The 22,404-nt window shown below is 35.2% G+C and overlaps 1 protein-coding gene across 1 annotated transcript in view; it reads left to right on the top strand.

The window, feature by feature from the left end:
- LOC124377073 (MAM domain-containing glycosylphosphatidylinositol anchor protein 2-like) overlaps window positions 1-22,404 on the top strand; it is a 192,619-nt gene that overhangs the window by 82,053 nt on the left and 88,162 nt on the right. The window contains exon 3 of the mRNA XM_046836373.1: window positions 1,869-2,043. Coding sequence (XP_046692329.1) covers window positions 1,869-2,043 — 175 coding nt within the window. The remainder of the gene's footprint in view (window positions 1-1,868; window positions 2,044-22,404) is intronic.

Here is a 22,404-nt window from a genome sequence, read left to right on the forward strand (position 1 = left end):
AATTACTTGGCACCTGACTTCTGTGTTTAACCAATAAGCCAGTAATATATTGTAACGATAAAACAAGATACATGGAAACGATGCAAAATGGTATGTAAACAAAATGTAAGCAAATCACGTTATGAAAAAGTGAAAACCCGAGCAGCACTATTCATGCTTTAAAGAATGCCTGCACAAAGGCAAATAAAGGGGATTTGTGACACTCCTAGAAATATGTGGCACCCCTAGAAAGTTGCAGATGCACAAAAAAAAAAAAAAAACAGAATCATGCTAAACAAACTAACCTCACTGAAATAAAACAGAATATGTTGCTCAACAGAAATGAGCTGGTCTCTACACCTGTACATTATACTTTGCACTTCTGTAATACACTATATTGCCAAACGTATTGGGTCACCTGACTTTCCCAACCGTATGTGGTTCTTTCCCAAACCGTTATCACAAAGCTGAAGGCATAAAGTTGTATAGAACGTCTTTGGGATGCAGTAGCATGAAAATTTCCCTTCACTTTAACTAGAAAACCCAAACCTGTTTCAGCACGGCAATACCCCAGTGCGCAAAGCCTACTCCATAAAGATATGCGCGGCATGGGTTGGAGTGAAAGATCTCCTGCTTTAGGACTTTGTTCTAATCTCTATTGAACACCTTTCTGGTATAAACTAGAACGCTAACTAACACTCCTGTGTCTGAATGAGCAGAAATCTCCACAAGCACTCTCCAAAATCTAGTGGAACATCTTTCAAGAAGAGTGGAGGAAATTATAATAGCAAATTGGGAATAATGTAGGATGTGATGCTAAAAGGACATACGATATTTATGACTAGGTGACCCAATACTTTTGGTATATCTATATTTTCTTTGTATAATAAACACTTAAAATGGATAAGTAATTGGGATAATGTTACACATTGTCATTAATGCCCAAAGCATATTAATGCCATAATGTATGTGAAGAAGAGCATAATTCATCCGGGTTGCAATCTTAACAAATCGAGAAAACGTCTCCGTGCATTGAAATGGTGGAAATTAGTGGCTGCTGTTTTAAAAAAAAATAATCTTGCATAACTGGGTAAATGTATCCGCAGACATTCATCGTTTGAGCTGGTGTATGATCTCATAGCTGTCATAATGCATTCAATTCAAGCTCTGCTTATTAAGACATGAATGTGAAGAAACACCAGCAGTGTCCTCACAGTGACCTGTACAATGAGTATGTTTATATAAAGGTTATATAAATGGATTATTTTGCTGTAACATCACAGGCCATTGTGCATTATTCCTTGCAAAATGACAGATAATGCCTCATAAGCATTTACCTCAAAAAAAGATTTGTAATTCATAAAATATCGTAGATATGTTTAAATGTATTTGTTATCCTTAGGAAAATGCCCTAATAAGAACATATATTGTTTTTATGAACATAATTATTTTTTTACTAAGGATTTCTCAGGAAAAAAAGGAATTGTCTTTTTTATGGTTCCCATAGCAATAAGTAGTCTTCTTATAGCTTTGGGATCCATAATATATCCAGTAAAATTAACATTTAACTACTTCTTATTAAAATGATTGAGTAAAGGACATTTTACCCCAAGGTGCACTTTACTGAACGTGACCCTACCTACATTTTTTTACAGTTTGAAGAATATTTTACAGTACTTGCTAAATGTCGCTCACAAACATTTTCAGGTATTTTTATATCCATTTATTAGATTTAAATTCTCTTGGAACTTAGGTTTGCACAGTTAAATACAAGATGCTTTCTGATGTGATTGTTTACAAACTGTCCTAAAAAAGCGCAGAAAAAAGCACTTTCACTGTTTCTTGCCTTATTATATTTCTGTTTTTCTTTTTTTTTTTTGTTCATGTAGATTCGATGGACTAAGACAGCAGGAAGTGTGTCAGACCGTTTCCAGGATTCAAGTGTCTTTAATGAGACACTTCACATCGCTAAGATCCAGCGGCACCAAGGAGGACGCTATTACTGCAAGGCAGAAAATGGACTCGGCTCGCCAGCAATCAAATCCATCAGAGTGGATGTCTACTGTAAGTATTTCTTATATTATATACATACTGTACATATACATGTACATATATGCGTGTCTGTATGTATATATATATATATATATATATATATATATATATATATATATATATATATATATATATATATATATATATATATACAGTACAGACCAAAAGTTTGGACACACCTTCTCATTCAAAGAGTTTTCTTTATTTTAATGACTATGAAAATTGTAGAGTCACACTGAAGGCATCAAAACTATGAATTAACACATGTGGAATTATATACATAACAAAAAAGTGTGAAACAACTGAAAATATGTCATATTGTAGGTTCTTCAAAGTAGCCACCTTTTGCTTAGATTACTGCTTTGCACACTCTTGGCATTCTCTTGATGCCTACTTTGAAGAACCTACAATATGACATTTTCAGTTCACTTTTTTGTTATGTATATAATTCCACATGTGTTAATTCATAGTTTTGATGCCTTCAGTGTGACTCTACAATTTTCATAGTCATAAAAATAAAGAAAACTCTTTGGATGAGCAGGTGTGTCTATATATATATATACACACACATGAATATACAGTACATATACAGTGTGTTAAGTAGGCACTTAACAGGCTTTGTTGTATTGACAGAAGCAGTTATACTGAATATTTACTAGCAATGCATTATTTCTGTCATTGATTACCGATTGACTAGAGGTTACACTTTTCAGTGACTCAATGGCTTTGCCGTTAATTACTGGATTCTCTAAATCTGCTGCTGGATTACATATTGATTAATTTTTATGCAACATCAATGCCATCAGTAAGAGGGTTGATCATATTTGTCAAAGAAAATTGTTTGAACAACTTATTAATTCAGAAGCTGAGTTCAGAACAGTGTTTCAAAACCCGTGCGATTTTACGCTTTAGTTTATTGTATTATTTAATATATTTCATGTTTAGCGTAATGGTGTTAGTGTAACAAAAGTAAGTAGAAATGTACCATCTTGGAAAGTCTCTGCAAATGTTTTTGCACATGTATAATGAAGCTAAAATGGTAAAGGGTATTTTAAGTGTGTTGAGTGGGATTTATAAATATTATATGTACAGCTTATGAGAAATATAAAGTTGTGATTGATTGCCTTTATCTCATGTTGAAACATTTCTATACTGATCGAAGTCATCCTGCTTCTTGACCCTGACCCCATCTATAAAGCATGATGGCTCACTGAATGGTGTAATATGTAGGAAAATTATCTAAATCATATACATTTGCCATCAGGGTTTTATTAATCTGGTTATACAGTACCTAGTATAATGTTCTGGTGATATGCAGATGCTTTTTCTTCTAATGCTTCCAGTCAGCTCTGATATGCTTATATTTTTTAATGGTTCATAAAAAGAGTCATTTTATCTTTTCCAGATATTGCCTTCGTAGTTTTGTCACTGAATAGACTAATGCAAGCTTCATACTAGTGTGACAAGATTGCTTGTGAAAAATACTATGTTTCACTTCTTGGAAGTGGTCAATACATTTATTATTGTTAAGTGCTCCTCAAAACCTTCATGCTGTGTGACACTTTCTTGCCTTAATGAATATGTCACAGTTACTGTAAAGAAATCTTCATGAAAATGTACTCTGGATTTCAGCTCTGGTGGATGTTTGAACTACTGTATAGACACATAATAACACTTCAAAAGCCAAAAATCAAAAATCATTAAAGTAGCTTTTCTGTGGATGAATATCAGGATCTTAAATACATCACCTCTGATTAAGTGGTTGAAAACTGAGTGCAATCAAACTATCATGTTTCTTGGTACTGTTGCAATTCAACAATCTCTTTATTTCCATTGCACTCAATTTTCCAATGCACTTAGGCTTGTTTTTTGTTCTGTTTTTGTTCATGTGACTTCAGAAGAAGCACATCACTCACAATGCAAGATAATAGATTCAAAGATTTACATTTTACAATTAATATAAGCTTAATTTGTACTATTTTCGCCTTGCTTACTCCTAGCTGGCTCATATTTGTAAAAAAAAGTAACTGAAAATTAAATTCACTGTAAAAAGTTGATGCTTAGATGCACCTTAAAGAGAAAGCATTAAAACATGCCTTAAAGCTACTGTATACATCCAATGTAGTGCAATACTACAGGTTCCACTTTTATGCTGTTTAAAAATGGCCTATTATTTCAATATCGCAGTTATCTTGCAAGTTACAGCATGAAGATGCAGTTTAAATACATTAAATGCCTACAACAGCATTAGTAAGGTCATGCAGTGTGGTCAGATGAGAAGGTGCAGTTGATATTCCATTTCCTAAAGGTGCTTAGTGAGGTTGAGGTTCAGGGCTTTGTGCAGGCCAGTGAAGTTTTTTCATCTGGCAACCTATGTCTTCAAAAATGTGGCCTCAGGAACAGGGGCATTAGCATGCTGAAGCAGGTTTGTTGGAAATTGGAAAGCATTCAAACATACTGTACTGTATGTGATTCCAACTTTCCATATATGTTTCATGTCCAGGTCACCACAAACTGTTGGCTATATATGTATGTATGTAATCTGTATGTATTTTAATATGTATCTTTCAGGGTGAGTAACCTAAACTACTAGTTTTGAAAATAAAATTACAGGCCCAATTTAAACAGCATCACTGTAGAGCTTGAAAATCTTTAAAGATGTGTCCGAAATTATGCAAAAAGAAGAAAAAATAAATACTTTGAGCCTGCAGGATTAAACAAGCATACCACACCAAGTGTCAAATTTCACACTTTAAAAATAATTCGAATAGTAATTATCTTTAGAAAGCTATAATCAATGCTACTGTGCAACTGTAGCTTGCATATCCTGTATACAGGGTTTTATGGAAAACACAATTCACATGGAAGAAAACTGCCTCCTGTTTGTTTTAGTTAAGATGTAGACTCTAGAAGCATTAAGTGCACACTTTCTTTTTAACTGCTGTATTAAACATCCTTTTCTTAGAATAGGAAGAAACAAAGTGCGCATTTAAATTATCAGAAGACTGGCTGCTTTATTCTCCAAGAGACTGGTGCTTACCATGATACCCTTTATACACACTCTAGTTCCTATCTCAGTAAATCATTCATATATATATACATATATATACATTTTATTTAATTTTATAATTAATATTTCATTAAAACAATTCTCTATAAGATTATTGGTCTATTATTTCAAAATCAGCTAAATAAATAAGTTATGTGGCAAATGCAATTCTGCGATAAACCTGGGGCCCGAGATTTAATCAACATGGTCGGGGACGAATATGGATGCTTTATGCAAATGTATGTTTATTATAAGTGAAACTATACAACATAAAGCAGAAAAGCTAAATATTCTTGTAACTGTTTTAAAAGTAACTATGGTGTTTTAAATTATGTAAATCATCAGGACACCAAATGAAAGTTTTGCTATGTTTTCACACGGACGGTTGATGAGGTGATGCCGGATAAACTGTACCTCTTCTAACTTTCATACGGATTACAGAGAATAAAACAACCTGAATGTCAGTGAATACTTGCCTCACAGACATAATAATAATATATGTATAAAAAGCTTGAAATGTGAATCGGTTCATCTAAAAGTAGTCTATACATATATACATATATATTTTATTATGTCTGTGAGGGAAGTATTCACTGAGATTAAGGTTGTTTTATTTGTGTTTGTGAAAAGAGATGTCAGAAACGGCAGAGAGCGCCCCCTGTCTGTTTTCTTAATTTTAATAAAGCCCAGTGTTTTGTTCTTATTTTGAGTGTATACAAATAAAAGTAGACCATTGACACATTCGAAATTATGTGTTTCTGTTGTCTGCACGATCAAGAAAAGAAAAAAGTAATTTTAGTTTGTTTCAGTTTCTCAAACCCAGAAGGTTAATTGCCGGATGTGTGTATCATGGCAGATTTCTTTTGTGTTGCTTGATTTGGCTCCTCACTAAAACAAATGTTTAGTGATTGAAAATTATTTTTCTGTGGAGTTTTTTTTTTTTCATCTGAGTAAAGAAAGGACGTCGTCAATAAATGTGTGTTGAACTAAAGGTTTTAATTTTGCATCTTTTATATTAATTTATTTATATTTTCAATGAAAACGGTCAAACAGAAATGCGTGCGTTAATAAAATCAGTGCCATTAAAATGAATTTATATACATATTTATAAATAATATGCTGGCCAGAAGGTTGGAATAAACTTGCTGGAAATAAAAAATCCCTTCAATCCACATTGTTGTTATTTTTTGCTACTATTTGCCCCCTTTTTCCTCGGAGTGATTTCTAAGCAACAATGCGGCTCTCTCCAGAAGTCAGTTATTGAGCAAAAATGGTCTCTTCTACCAAAATAACAGTTTTAAGAAAGCAGAATTTCAATCACATGTTGATCCAACTCCAAGTATTGGTTATTTTCTATGCCCGGAAAGCAGCATTAGTGAAGTTTGAATCGTGATAGCAATTGTTGTTTAAAACATACGGTATATCCTTGCCTTTGGCCTCGGCTTTTTTATACCATGTATTTTTCATTAGTTATGGGTTATGTTGAACATCTTGCAGAAATGTAGCTTTACCCCCCAGAGAACTATTGAAGCCGTCGACCAGCAGTGAAGATAATTGATGGGCTTTTGCTAGTTCCCAGTATTTTTAGTGCTTTAGTACTGCAAGGCCTTGATTGCTAATTAGAATTGTAATTGCTACTTTGGACACTGGAACACGTAACATTTACAGCTTGGTAACATTAATGTTGCTGAATCTACTGTTTGGTGCAATTGCACTTTCAATGTCTTTGTTAACATGCATGAAATATGATTGAACCTGCCAGTTCTAGGATGGACAGTTTCATTAAATTAAAGTTGTTCTAGAACGCTGGATCGTGAGAGACCAGATTAGCTGCAGATGTGCAATATTAGGCAGCAGTCAGGAGGAAAAAATAACCAGTGAGGGAAACCTGAAAGATTTCATCCAGCATTTACTGATCTTATATTGTTCAAATTGCATGATTGGTTAACTTTCTCTGTTCCAATGGATTTATTTGTGTGATTTCTATCGAATCGGAGGACAAAGAAAGTCATCCTAAGTAGAATTCATACCCCCAACTGAAACCAGCCCTTGGGCCTTTTCTCACAGATCTGAGAGAACAAGATAAGCATGTGCATTATGACTGAAGCTCCTTGAAGCCAGTCAGGCAAAGCCGGCGGGAGTAATCGGCACGCTGCTGATCCAGCTCTACCTGATCTGCTGTAGCGGCTTGGTGGTGGGATATGGATTGGGCAATAGAGTGAATTTTTGAGGTAATTTCCCTGGACATTTTGCCCAGGTGGCCTTTGAGCCCAGAGCTGCCCTGGTGAGCACAAAAAAATCTCTGAATCTTCAGTAATTAATGAGAATTGCTCTTCTCAGCGGCTCGGGAGTGCGGAAATTGCCCACTCTCTCACTGATTCACTTTCAGACCATCTTGAGCATTTTTTTTTTTTTTTTTTTTTTTTTTTTATGTTTTATAGTCCAATGCCTTAAGTGTCTTTAAGTCTTTTATAAGATTTAAGATAAACAGCTTCTGTCTGTGTGCAGATAAGCAGTGTGCTATTGCACTGTAGGACATTTTCACAGAATGGTTATTTACGTAAACAACATTAATCTAGGTAATTTCTCCTCTGCAACCTTCACTGAATTCATTGAGCTGGTTTCACTAGTGTAAGCAACGTCTTTTAAACTTAATGGTTTTCCTGCTATATGCTCCATCATTAAACTTGCACAACAAAGAGCAAATAAAAGACGCCCTATTTACAGCTTACTCCGACTAAACACTGTATTATTTCTACATGATGTACATCCCTCACAGCAACAATTCAATTCTGTTCTGTTAAAAAAAGCTTTGAGAGCCATTTTTTACAGTATTAGCATGTTTGTTGTGCATAGACTTTGAAAAGTGAAGTAGTAGAGCAAGAAATAAAGAAATATATACATATATATACACACACATATATATATATATATATATATATATATATATATATATATATATATATATATATATATATATATATATATATATGTGTGTATAATGGCCTTGTGGAGGTGAGACATCGTGAGGTATCGTGAGACATGTAGAACACATCGTGAATTAAAAAACATTATAATTGTAAATGTTTGAATTTAAATCCTTCCTGAAGACATCAATAATGGTAATAATATAAATATTGCAGTTAATAAAACAATAATTTTAAAGTCAGTCAGATTTGTTTCACCAGAACCACAAAATGCTGTTGTGGACACTTGGTTTTGTTAAATAGCATTTTTATTAATAATTTTTTGAAGAATAACTTATGTAACAGTAGACCATACAAGTCCTTTTGAGGTAGTTGTTGCTATAGAAACTGTGTTTGAGTGAGTACATTAATATCTGTCTGTTATATGTTTTTGGTCTCAGGTACCCTACTTTCCTGGATATGCATGTATGTCTGGATGGACGAGAGAACACATAACATTAAATACCAAGTCTTTAGCTAGAAACAAGGGTGTATGTTAAACCTGGCTAAAATTGCAAAAAAATGTTTTATTAAATTAAACAAAATGAAATTGAATACAGAACTGGAATATTAGGAAAATATGTAGGGGGTGCTTGCCTCATTAATAAAATGCCTCACTAATTCTACCCATGCTGGAAACCATGATGCATGCACAGAGGGGAAATTTGTGACAATCCCTCATCCAAAAAAACAAAACAAAACAAAAATATATGTTTTTAAAATAAGCAAAAATGAAATCAAATTTTGAATTGTCTTCCTGCAACTGGATTATTATTTTTATTCAGACATTTGTATTAGCTTTCATAAATCAGGGTGGTTTACTAGAAATATATATGAGGAAGCCTAAAACCACTAAGCTGGAAATAGTAATAACAGTGCATCTTCACACACTGATTAAATGAGCTGGTGGCTAGAGGTGGCTAGAGGTGCTTCTCGATTTGCAGCCATGGAAGTAAAGAGGCATTATTGCTCAAATGTTCTTCAAATGGGTAACTACCGTTCTCTCCTCTGTTACTTCCTTCAGCAGGTTAGCACTCAGTCTGGGGATGTTACAGGATTTCCTCACTGGTTTATTGTGGAGCATGCCCCAGGGCTGCTGGGGAACAAACAATTTAGTTTCCTCACAAAATGTGGCTTGTTGGTAAGATAGTCTATAATCCAGAAGACTCTTGGGGCATCAACCATCATTGCACAGAACCTGTTTACCAAACAGAGAGGCTTAAAATCATAAAAGATGATTTGCACATTGATTTCTTGCATATCTAAATGTAAGAAAGCTCTATAGCGCATGTAGACCAGATCATCTTCTATCTCTATGTTCTAAGTAGAGATGCTTGAGGTCTTCGTAATGTAAATGTAACTGGTCCATAGCCCTTAAGTGCACTGGGATGTTCTGCAACAATACAAGAGGCATATTCAAGCTGAGGCACTTTCTGCATTTCTGCTTGTCTTCACAAAGTTGCCTTTTAACCTGTTTATTCTCTACCTATTTAATCTCCTTGTTGTCTGACCCGAAGACTAGTTTCTATTGGTTCAACCGGTCTTTCAAATCCTTTGTTAAAAAATGAAACAACACGCTTTGTGGGAGATGTGTTTTCCACACAAAGGTTGTTATAGTCTATAAAGTAGTGGCTGTGTTCTTCAATAAATCCTCTCCATGTGACAAACAAAGCATATATCCCAGCCTGTATACTTCAGAATATTCTCCTTAGTCTGCTTCGTTTACTTCCTCCCAATCCAATCAGCTCGAAGCTATTTTTCTTACAAACGATTCAATATCAGAGATTTTATTTCAATATCAGTGTAATGTAGGACAGTGATCAGTGTAGTTTAGAGTGACAGACACATGACTGGCACCTTTTTATTGTGCATTGGTATGGATTCATCTTTTCAGGTCAGGAACAGAGGCAAATTCATCCATTGACTTTCCCTATTGTCATTTTAATTGACCAGACAGAGAACTGACATGAATCTCTGGAAATAGATATTAGAATTAGAACAGACTAGAAAGACTGATGAGGATGATGCTTGTTTTTCATTTGAACATGATATTCTTTGATTAGGAATCACTAATGGTGTTTATCCTTAAATGACAGGTGATAGCTTGCCAACTAAGTATTATAATAAATTATATTAATACAATTTTCAATGCAATAATGTAGACTCTACATCGAGTTTATGATGTAAACATTGTGAATTCTGAAGATCAATAAAGATTAGTTGGTCTTTTAAAAAACAAACAAAGAAAATTGTAATTTATAGTTAACTTGCTGACAGAATGACAGCTAGTTTAGAATACACTGATCAGACATAACTTTGTGTCTACCGAGGCATAACAAATTTGAACTAGATACTGATAATTTCAGACCAAAAACAGCTTTGGAGATGCTCTGACCCAGTTGTCTAGCCATCACAATTTGGTCCTTAGGTTTGCCCATTTTTCCTGCTTCTAACACGTCAACTTTGAGGACAAAATGTTCACTTGCTGCCTAATAATATCCCACCCACTAACAGGTGCCATGATTAAGAGATAATCATTGTTGTTTAATGTTCAATCATTGGTGTAGCTGCAATGTTTTCAACCTTCAAATGTGATTATATATATATATATATATATATATATATATATATATATATATATATATATATATATATATATATAGTTCATTTCTGTGGCAAACCACACTGTAAGATGCTAGAACTTGTTATTGAGAGACAACAGTTTCATCTCAGAAAGTGTTTCAAACTCCTTTAAAGCTATGAAAGAAAATATTAAATTGTCATCATGTAATGGGATTACCAAGATTGCCACACATATATAAAGAATAATCCACTCCTCAGTCTTTTTTCTCCGTTACATTGGTACTGTGTAGCAATTTTTCTCACTATAATCTTTTTTGAATATAATGCTAAAGGTAGTGCAGATACAGCATTGGACTACAGCACCCATACCCACGTACACCTGAACCACATTGTTGTCTAATTATAATAAGTGGTTAGTCATGTATTGTATAGCACTCAAGCTTTAGTCATTATCACCTGTAGGCATATCATGTTCTTGCTGTTGTCTACCTTTGTTTAATGTTTTTCTTGCACTTGCATCAATCTAATAAGACCAATCTAGGGCAGTGTGTTGCCCCAACATTCAAACATAAATGTGTGGATTATTCATAGTTTGTGGAAAAGAAATATAATCTAAAAACCTGTAGTTTGTAGATACACTGGTTTATTCTACTATTTAGTATAACAGTTTTTATTTAAATACTCACTTTGGTTTTGTGTCAGTCTCATCCTTCTGAGGTTCCAGAAGAATTTATTTAGGTTGAGCTCATGCGGAATGAGTCAGAGCTGGCTTTATGCATAAGCACACCCCAACTCAGCCAGGACCCTAGCAGCCATTCTGGGACAGTGAACAGTAACACACGTAACAGAGGCACAGTGTGCCTGGAGCACTGTGCGTTCATGAGTCTTTAATTGTTTTTGTAATGTGTAATGTTCCAGTGTTTGAGCAACTCATTTTGGCTTTTCTTGCTCATGGTGGCTTTCATGGGTGCTGTGGGCCAGAATCTGTCTCTATTTATGGGTTTAGTTTGAATAATGGTATAAGAATGCAATCTTTAATCTAGCCGTGTACTTAAAACAAACAAAAATATGATTAGTTTTTATTACTTAACTAATGGGTCCATTTTTCATTATTATAAGGATCTTGATCCTGTATTTATTTGTTTACTTGTGATTTTTGCTGCCCCCCCCTAATAGTTTAGATAGTCAATTTTCAAAAACTCCACTGTCAACTGTAGGTGAAGTGAGAAATTTATTTTGTGTGGCTTTAATGGACGGTGGGCACTGTTTTCCTCAGAGATAAATTGTATGGGAGATGAGGCCAGGCAGACGCCACTGTCTCAGGAAGAAGAAGAGATTCATTACTCCCCTGACTTGCCTTGCCTATTGGGCCTCATTATTTCCTCATCTCCATCACTATGAGGAAGAGTGGAGATGGCTGGCATTGGCACTGTCTATCCATCAACACCCCTTGCACCACTGAACCTTTGCAGATGGCCCAATCAAAAATGAGCGGCACCTGTTACCAAAGAAGATAGGAGCTAAGCCACTAGAGAATAAGTGCCACACGGAGTCACAGGGCAACAGCTCAACAGAAAGCGGATGGTGTGTTTATACTTTGACAGTGGTTTCTTTGCTGCCTAATTGACAGAGCAGATTTCGATCGTCTAATTCTCTGTTCTTTTAAGCTCTGTTATCTCCAGCCCAGAGTGAAATTTCCTTAGTAGTGATTCCTCTTTGAATGTAATGCTAGTAATGCTGTTTAAAATCTGTAATCTTAGCAGTTTTTGCTAACTTATTTGACCAGACTCAGACACCAATGAAGTCCTTTCACTTTAAACTCTATCTATTTATAACTTTATTTTTATCTGTGTTGAACACATTGTTATGCCTTACACATTTCTGAAGCTGCCATCTTTGGGCTATACATGTTTTAAAAATGACAAAACTCTGACATTCATTGAGAACACAATCCCCTAACCAAATTGGCTGTGAAGATCACTTGTAATTGGTGGAAATACCTATTTTAAGCAAAGAAGTATGTATTAATTTTGAAAAGAAGGAAGACGTAAAGGTACTAAGGTGATAATGTTATAAAGCAGGATAATAATAATAAATGATAATAACAATAATAATGTAATAAAAAAAGCTCTTACTATATTAAGAATGGATTTGATACGATATGTACAGTATGCAGTGAATGAATAACATGTCATTGCATATTCTTACCCATGTACACAGGTTGTACAGTACTTTGTGACAGTGTGTAATTGCACGAGAATGATGCACATCATGCAAAAACCAGCATAACATTGCATCATTGTCGTGGAATCAGGTTTCTGATTTGAGATGATATCAATGTTTTGACAGTAAGGTCATATGCGAAATGAAGCACATCTGGCAACCCTGACACAAGCTCATATGCCATCAAATATTATGAAAACAAATATGACACCGATAATGACAATGGTGACGTTACACTGTGATGTTACTAAATCAAATCAAATATTATTTGTCACATACACATTCATAGAATAAAACAAATTTAATGGATAAAAATATAGTGTGTGTGTGTGTGTGTGTGTGTGTGTGTATATATATATATATATATTTTTTTTTTAGATATCTTTTTTTTTTCAGTTAGAGTGATAAAAAAATTTGCAAATGCTTTAAAAATGCCCTGAAACAACAGCACAATAATCAAACCATACCTTATCCCAGATGCAAACATGCAACACATTTGAGTGTTCTTTTGCATAACATTAGCAACTCTTCTTGCTGTTCCTCAAAGGATGGATTAACTTACACTAAATTTCAAAGATTTTACTTATAACCTTCTTTATGCTATGATTTGGGAAGGATTTTGTATTATCAATTAATCCAGGCTTACTGAACCCACCGTTAGGTGAATGGTAATTTTTGTCTGCGACTCAGAATTAACGAGTACGTTTATTTTGTGAGAACCAGTTTTATCATTTGGACGATGCCATAGAAAAGCACAAGCACTAGGGATTGTTTGACCTTGTTTTCGACACATGCAATTGAATCATTTGCACAAATGTTTCTTAAAATGTAAAATATTTAGTCCTCAGAAGTATTTTTATTGCATCGAGTTCCATATCATCAGTTATGATTCAAGCAGAGAAATATGTTATTTACATTTATTGTGATAAAAAAAGAAAGAAAAGAGAAAGAGAAAGAGAAAAATGGCAACCAAAATCTTGCATGCGAGCATTGTGAAAGGACATATTTTCTTTAAATAAATAAATAAATAAGCCCTTTATTAAACATTATAATTGGACTATGTCTGAGATTTGATGTAAACATAAATAATAGATTGCTTTTAGATTTCATCAGAAAATGAGATAATTTCTATATAATACTCCTGATGCTCTTTGTGTGAATAGAGAAGTACAAGTTCACCCGATATAAATGTACTTTCTTTTAATCTGTATTGTTTACAAATACACAATATGACCTAAAGTTTGTGGACACTTGACTCTAAAAACACTTATACCAGATTAATCTGTCTTTGCTGTTATAATAACCTCCGCTCTTTAGCGATGGTTTTGCACTAGTTTTCCTACTAGAATGGCTGTAGGGATTTGTGTTCATTTAGCCATAGGAACATTAATGAGGTCACGCACTGATGTCTGTTAAGGAAGTCAGTGTTTCAGTGTATTCTAAATGGCGTTTAGTGGAGTTGAAGTCAAGGCTCAGTGGAGGACACGTAAGTTCTTTCACGAACAAACTATAACTTTATTAGCATTTCTTTGAGCACAGAGGAACTGTTGTTATAGTCTATAAAGACGTATGCAGTTGTATGTTTCCAGCTTTGTTGCAATACTTTCGGGATGTTTGGTTGTGATGGTCAGGTGTCTTCTTACTTTAAGGACACATTGTGTGCTGTATGTACTTAGAACTACAGACCACGGTTAATGTAGTGAAGCCACTCTAGTTTTTTTTTCATAGGCCAGAATAGAGTTACTGTTGCTATCCTTGGACATTGTGTACAAGCAGTATCACCATGAGAAATAAAAAACAGCTGAATGCTTTCTTGGCTGCTGGCTTGAAGGAAATTAGTGCAGTTATGTAAACATCTTGTGAACATGTATAATTAAGGACTAAAAATCATCTTGAAAATTAGGGCTGCACCATTAACTGTATGTTTATCATTATAGCGATGTTGGTTACAGCACTAAATATGTGGTAAAAGGCTGTGATACCAGAACAGCACAGGTCAAAGCCTATTACTCACAGCAGAGTGGTTTGCACCGAAGCACACGAAGACAAAAACACAGCTAGCAGCAAGAATATATGTGAGGAAGAATTGGTACCACTGTAATGCAAAATGTGTCAGGTAATAGTGGCCCTGTGTCATTTGACTGGAACATTAATAATTACTAGCTTTTACCCTTATTCCAGCCAGTAATTTATCTTTGTTCTTCTCTATTTCTGTTGCTCCTTTTTGAATAGTGAATATCCAATATATATTATATACATATACATGTACCGTAATTTCCGGACTATAAAGCGCGCCCATATATAAGCCGCACCCACAGAATTTTACAAATATTTTTATTTTTAACATAAATAAGCCGCACCTGTCTATAAGCCATCTACACTAATGTACTTTACACAGGCTTACACAGCCGTGCAGCTCAGAACACAGGTGAGGTGTGTTTATTTGTTTCCGTTCGGAAATTTCATTGGTCTAATGTTATGGGGTTCAGTTTTTTGGCTTGAAGTTTGTGAAACCGGGAAAAACCCAGGAAAAATTCATAAATTAGCCGCTTTCGTTGTTCAAGTTGTTCATAATTTTTTATTTATTTATATTCTGTAGCCATTAGATTCTGATCAGGTTTGCAGTAGATCTAGTGACTATCTCCTAAAAAACTAGGGCAAGGTGGGAAAAATTGGAACACCTCTCGATCACAGGACAGCATACAAACATATAAAATAAATATTTCAACCTTGCCTCAGGTTAGTGACAGTTTGGGCAGTGGAAGAATGTATAAGGGCACTGATAGGGCACAGTGAGGGGGGAAACAAAACAAAGAATTCATTATGAAGATCTGTATGAAATATTTTGAATTCATTTTTTTTTGTGTCCATAAAATGCAGCCCAATCAGAAATCCTGAAAAGTTTGCTTGTGGTAAGCTAGTTAGAAGTAAAAAAAAATTATGTACCCACAGTGTAGCATGCAAAAATAATCTGAATATTTTATCTATTTCGCTTTCAAAAGAAACGACATGAACATTTTTTTCTTCATTTATACATAAATAGTAAATTTTATCTATAAATGCATAAAATATAAAGGATTGTTAATTCAGTTCTATTGTTAAATAATAAAGGTTAGTTGAATGGGATGATTTATATTGCAGCTACTGCGCTTTGACTTTAAGGTTATATGAAGACAAAGTGCAGCATCTGCAGGTTTTAGAGTCTAAAAGGTCAGTTCGCTATCATAGCATTTAGGTTTAAACGAAGACATTATAAATACCTATTGAAAAGGTGTCTATTATCAACCTATGACACTGTGGCTGGACACTTATCAACACAAACAGCAGCCATTATCATCATCAACTCTGCTGAAATGATCACTCAGAGGTTTAGGCTTCTCAGCTGCTCACTTATTTCCTTCTGTGTTATATGTCATTGGTTGTACTTTATCATTATTCAAAGCAAGCATGTCTATTTATCTTTATACCTCCTAATCATAGACCTGACAGATATAAACTCGAGCACAGGTAAGTAATGAAAAAGAGGGAAAACTTTAAAATGGCTTCTCATTCATCAAAAAGCAGGACACTACAAAAGCCTGGCAAATGAATTATGGAACAAAATGTCTGTATGCAAAAGCATCTACAATTAAGGGCAGAGGTTCTGTTTTCTCTCTCTCTCTCTCTCTCTCTCTCTCTCTCTCTCTCTCTCTCTCTCTATATATATATATATATATATATATATATATATATATATATATATATATATATATATATATATATATATATGTTTGTGTGTGTGTGTGTGTGACAAGAATGTTGAAGTATTGTTGCACACATCAAGGTTTTACGTTATGTGCCGTGGTGACCATTGATATTGATATGCCGCCTCTGTTCTTGCTGTTTGCTAGTTTCATAATTACAAAGGGAATTATAGAATTTCTGCCTGCCAAGTTGCCTTATAAAACTTTCTATTTCCGTGATGATAAGTCTCTTTGCAGTGGCAGCTTTAATTTGCAAACTGATAGGTGTGCAGTATCAGAACGTTAGAAAAGTCGCTCTGCTCGACGAAACCTTGCTGTGAACAGACACTTAATCTTGCCTTTGCCTGAATCACAATTTCAGCAGCCAGTCTTAATATGTGAAATCATCCATCTAACTCTGAGAGAAAGGCATGTTTGCGGCTGGGCTCCACACTTGGAACACAGACGATGCTGCGGGCTGTTTTTACATCTCCAAGCTGAGGGGGTGATGACAGTTTTGCCTATCATAGCTCTGTGACTGGTAATAGCCGTTCCTTCTAACACCTTTACCTCCATATCTCAATGTAAATAGCTCCTGGGGAATTAGGCCAGTCTGCTTCTCGCAAGTCTATGATCGTAGCAAACAACCTTATCTGCTGCCTCATTAACTGTACATCTGGAAGTTGACAATTTGTACATTTCAGGGTTTGGGACAAATTGCTTATCTTGGGCCTAATAGGCCTATTTTTACACGGAAAGCTGCAACGCGGATGTCACCCGGGTCACTGGTGTCTCGTGTAATCAAGCTGGGACAGTGATTAGTGCCACCCAGTCAGGGTGAATTTAATTCCAGTCCTGTGACACCTAGCAATGACAGCTTGATGGGGGTTATCTCCATAATGACTGTTGTAGATTGCTCTGGACTGCATTTGATTAAGACCCCAGCCTGCTCTGTGTGGTGCTCTGGATTATTTTATGTGTGAAAGATGGTGGAAAAATGAAAAATCTTTCAGCACCGTAATGAATATTTATTCACTGTTGTGAATGAGAATTAAAAAAATCACAATGTTCTTTTTTATTTATTGTATGTACTTACTAATAGCCACCCATAGCCAGAAAGCATAGGAAATATCATTGTTGTGCTCTGTGGGTGGGAGTAAGAGCTATTTCCCTGTGTCCTGTTGATCAGAGTGACACTATCCAACAGTGCAGTCATGCATATTAAAAAAAAAACAACAAGTATTAAGTGCTCTCCTTAAGAGCATGTTTGACTGCCCTGTGATGTTGAAGTAATGCTGTGCCTGGCTTCAAGTACCTCATCAGGATCATGTGTTAGTCTCCACCCTCAAAGGTTTGTTGTTGTGCCTCAGGGGAGAGTTAGCTAGTGGGCAGAAATTAAATGTGCATATATTAAATGTGTTAAATATTAAATTGCTATAATCTAATCTATCTTTTCAAACATTATTCAGTAATAATTATTATGATACCAAAGCAACTGTTTACTTTCAAAAAGTATTTTTTTTTATTTAAAATTATTAAATAGTGCTGTCACCTGATAAGCTTTTATTGTAATTGTAACTATATATAGCTAAAGCAGTACACAGTGAAATGAGACAACGTTCCTCCAGAACCCCACACAACATAGAGCTACAACACACAACATAGAGAGACATACAGAACACAGATCTAAGCACTAAAGTAAGTGTCCTCACCACATATAGTGCATCGTGTGCAACCTAGTGCAAACAGTGCAGACAAAAGACTGCGCAAACAGACAGCACAAGACAGTGTAGGACAAATACACCCAAAAAACACAAAAGAGCGCTGACCAGTAAACCTACTCTCTTATACTCTGTGCCTTAATCATTGTTCACGTAAGTTCCTTCTAGTGATGGGCCGTTCGCGAAAGATTTTTTCATTTTGAACAAGTAGTAGTCTCAAAAAGTGATTTGTTCACTTCTACTGGTCGTGCTCGAGCAAAGCATCACAAATCTTTGTAGGTTATGTAAAGGAAAGAAGTATTAAGTAGTCCATCTCATCAGTCCTCTGGTCTGGGTTGTTCATTCTTTTATCACGAGACGCCCATAGACGATACACAATGCAATAGATCGATTTTCGGTCTGAATCTTGACATTGTTACAATAATTATGGGAGTCATGTGACACGGCAGATATGGGAGGTAAGCAATTCATTCTGTTTAGCATAATTTATGCTTAGCATATTTTCAAAGTTTGTGTATGTAGTCATGTTTCTGGGATCTACTTATTGAAACTGTAAAATTGTATTTTATTTCTGATCAAAGAACTCAAATGAACTAAATGACTCAAAAAAGATTTGTTCATTCTGATGAACGAGATTTCAAGAACCAAAGCACTAAAATGATCTGATCCAATCCGTTCTCATGAACAGTTACCTTCCTGTTTTTCCTACTGATTTTTCACAAAAGCATGACAGTAGGGGGCAGTAGGTAGTCTCCAGATAAATCACAATTTCGACCATGATAAAGCAATGATGAATTCTTGAAGAAATGAGTGAAAGAAAAAAAAAAACATTAGGTATGGTCTGTATATATAAACTTTTTAGCAGTCACAGCTCGAATTGCTATGTGCACATTGTCTGACCCTTAGACTAGGATGCCTAAGGCTACAATGTTTCAGCTGCTGGATCAAGCCAGTGGTGGAGTCTGCTTTAACCATTCTTGACACGTCTACTTATCTGTGATTCTCTGTTTGGTATTATTTGCTGCAGGTGTGCTGTCTGATCATGTCAGAAATTGCAGTTCCAGAATATCAAATTTCAGTTATGTTTATAGAAAAGGGATTACAATCGCAGTGACGTTAGATCCCTTGTATCCGTGTAGGGAGAAGTTAAAATCCTCCCAGCAGATAACAAACACTATATACTGTACGTATTGTACATAGCTATGATAAAATTACATTTTTACATCACTACTCTTATACTTTATGTATCGATACTCTCATGCTTTTGGGCAACTACTAATAAAACAGGGGGTTACTTAAACATAACACAAGTGTTGGTCTAATGATAGATATGACAAAGTAAAACAGCGGATTACGAGGTTTAACTGTACAGAAAAAGGATTTAACAATTGCTGTCTCTGAGATATAGTGAGTAATGAGTAGTATATTGCATAGTTTGTTTTCTGAATGCTTATATAGTATTTGGTGTGATCATGTGTGTCCTGTCTGTGTTCAATGTGACTGTGAACATTAGACTTCTAATAAATGCCAGAAATCAATGGTGTCCATGTTTGTATTCTGAAAGGCAATCTGGGAACTTGAGTTAATCACCAAGTTTGGCACTGATATGTCTTGTAATCGAAATTGGCGGCATCTGTGGTCACCAGTTATTCCGGTGTCCCAGAAGTCTTTATACATAGTTTATATTAACATTGAAATATCTTCCAATATTTTTTTTTACGGATGGAACACAAAGCTGTCATGAGGGTATAATAGACCTGCAATTGCTCACATAAGAACAGGCATGTTGACACGGTTTAATAATGTATTGAAGAAGAAAAACTCTCAAATAGCAATCTTAAAGTAGATATATTATAAATAAAATTAAATTTTACCAAAAAAAAAAAAAAAGTTACTTGTCCCAATACGCAGAGGATTTTTATACATTTACATATTTAGTATTTAGCACAAACTGTCCGAAATCCTAAAGAGCATTTGTGGGCTGCGTGTGTACTGTAGTGTGGGTATTATGAGAAAACTAGCATGCTTTTTTGCTTACAGCCTCAGAGTTTAAGCAAATCTTTCAAGCGTGACTGCTATTTTGCATGATAGATAATTGCACTACAGTATTGTGGCCAACTACATCAGCAAAACTGATGTATTACTGAAGTTGGGTTTTGTTGAAATTCATAGCGTTTTGTCAGTCAGTCTGCACATTTGCATATTTATCATTCATAGCTACCGGGGCCTATTTCCGTCTTTTTTTAAACACATATTGTGACCTAGAAATAACCATCTGACAAACTGCATACTGCCTCACAGCGGCTCACGGTAACATTTAAAGGTTATGCTTAAAGGGCAGACAAATTCCTACAAACCTGCAAATACAGTGACTACATACAAAATTCTACATATACTCCACTCTTCCAATTCAACATGTGATGTATGATCCCATCTCTGGCAGCCTTGTTCTTATCACGGCTGTGTAATCAAACACAGTAGGTCAGATTTAAATGGTACAAAATGTGCCAATAAGCTTTGCAGCTCCTCTATTCTTTGTAACGAATCAGTGTATTTATTTAAAAGCAGTCGTCTCTGCCCAAATGGCACCACTTCACTGCTCAGTCCTATGTGTTGCCTTCGTCTTAAAGGTAATTGCTCCAACCTGCGTGGCTGTAATGGATCCTGGATGAAGTATTGACCGTCTCTAGATTCTGATTAAGGGGCTGTTGGGCAGAACGTGTCTTAATGAAAGTGAGGAATCAGCATTCTGGTGGGCGCCCTGCGTACTTTGATTAGGCTGGGATCTTCATTCACCCTGAGGAGGATTGAAAGAGGATGCTAAATTAAAGGGTGCGTTTACTGATTAACATTTTCAACGTGTTCTGTATTTCCTCTCGAAATTGTAATGGCATGATTGGCGAACGTTTATTAAGATGGTTATGGACTCCATGGCTGAGGAAAAAGGTCAACACTAATCATTTCTGATTCTGACTCAGAACATTGCATATTCTCTGCTTTTCTGACTTGTTAATGCAGGATTGCAATGCCGGGGGAATCGATTGTGCCTTGCACACAGTTGGAATTAAGGAGGATCTTGCTGAGTGCACAAATGAGCATGTGTTAAAAAAACATGTATACACACAGTGTATATATAGTGTAAAGTGTATATATATATAGTATGTATTGCATGCCTTATTGCCTATGTTTGTGGATACTGCTGGAGGCTGTACATTTCCCATTGGATGAATAAAGATCTATCTATCTATCTATCTATCTATCTATCTATCTATCTATCTATCTATCTATCTATCTATCTATCTATCTATCTATCTATCTATCTATCTATCTATCTATCTATCTATCTATCTATCTATCATATTGCCCAGTAAAAAAAAAAAAAAAAAAAGGCTTTAAAAATAATTTCTGTAGTCTCTTAAATCTTTAACTTACTATATAGTCCATATATTTCATATTTATCATTGGCACATCATACAAAAGAAATCTGACATTTACACTTTTGACTTGGATTACATATATACAACATACTGTATATACAATTCTTTTTAAAGATTTGAATCAGACATAAGCTGCTTCATCACTTACATGTAATTTTCAAGTGCATCCATCTTGTATACCAACTTATGTTACAGAGTTTTAGCATTGGTAAAACAATCAATTATGAACTTTGTCACAATCCAGCTGCATCTTTGATAATATGTGCATCCAGCACATCAAGCTGAAGATGTGGGCAGGTGTGGGATGCAGGTGATATTAAAAAAAAAAATGTTTTAAAACATGAACAATAAAACCGTGTCTGAGCAGTAAATAAATCAGAATGGAGTATTTAAGTTTGCCGTCGGAATGTAGCCTAAAGGCAGACTAAATGTTATATCAAGTTGCGCTGAGAAGCAGACTGATTGTGGAAGATGTAATATACTATAGTTGGTCTGATGTCTGATGTAGTGCTCAGCCAATGTCCTAGCTGGAGGCATCAGCAGCGCAGGTCACTGATTAAGAAAGGCGGTGTGTGTCCTTGTGCGGTGGTGGAGTAAGTGAAATGGAATTGCAATCTGGCAGGCTCTATAATGTTTTTTTTCCCCTTACGTGGGAAAAACCTATGAAAGTGC

Source organism: Silurus meridionalis, chromosome 23, assembly GCF_014805685.1.
Source record: "Silurus meridionalis isolate SWU-2019-XX chromosome 23, ASM1480568v1, whole genome shotgun sequence".
NCBI classification, from domain to species: Eukaryota; Metazoa; Chordata; class Actinopteri; order Siluriformes; family Siluridae; genus Silurus; species Silurus meridionalis.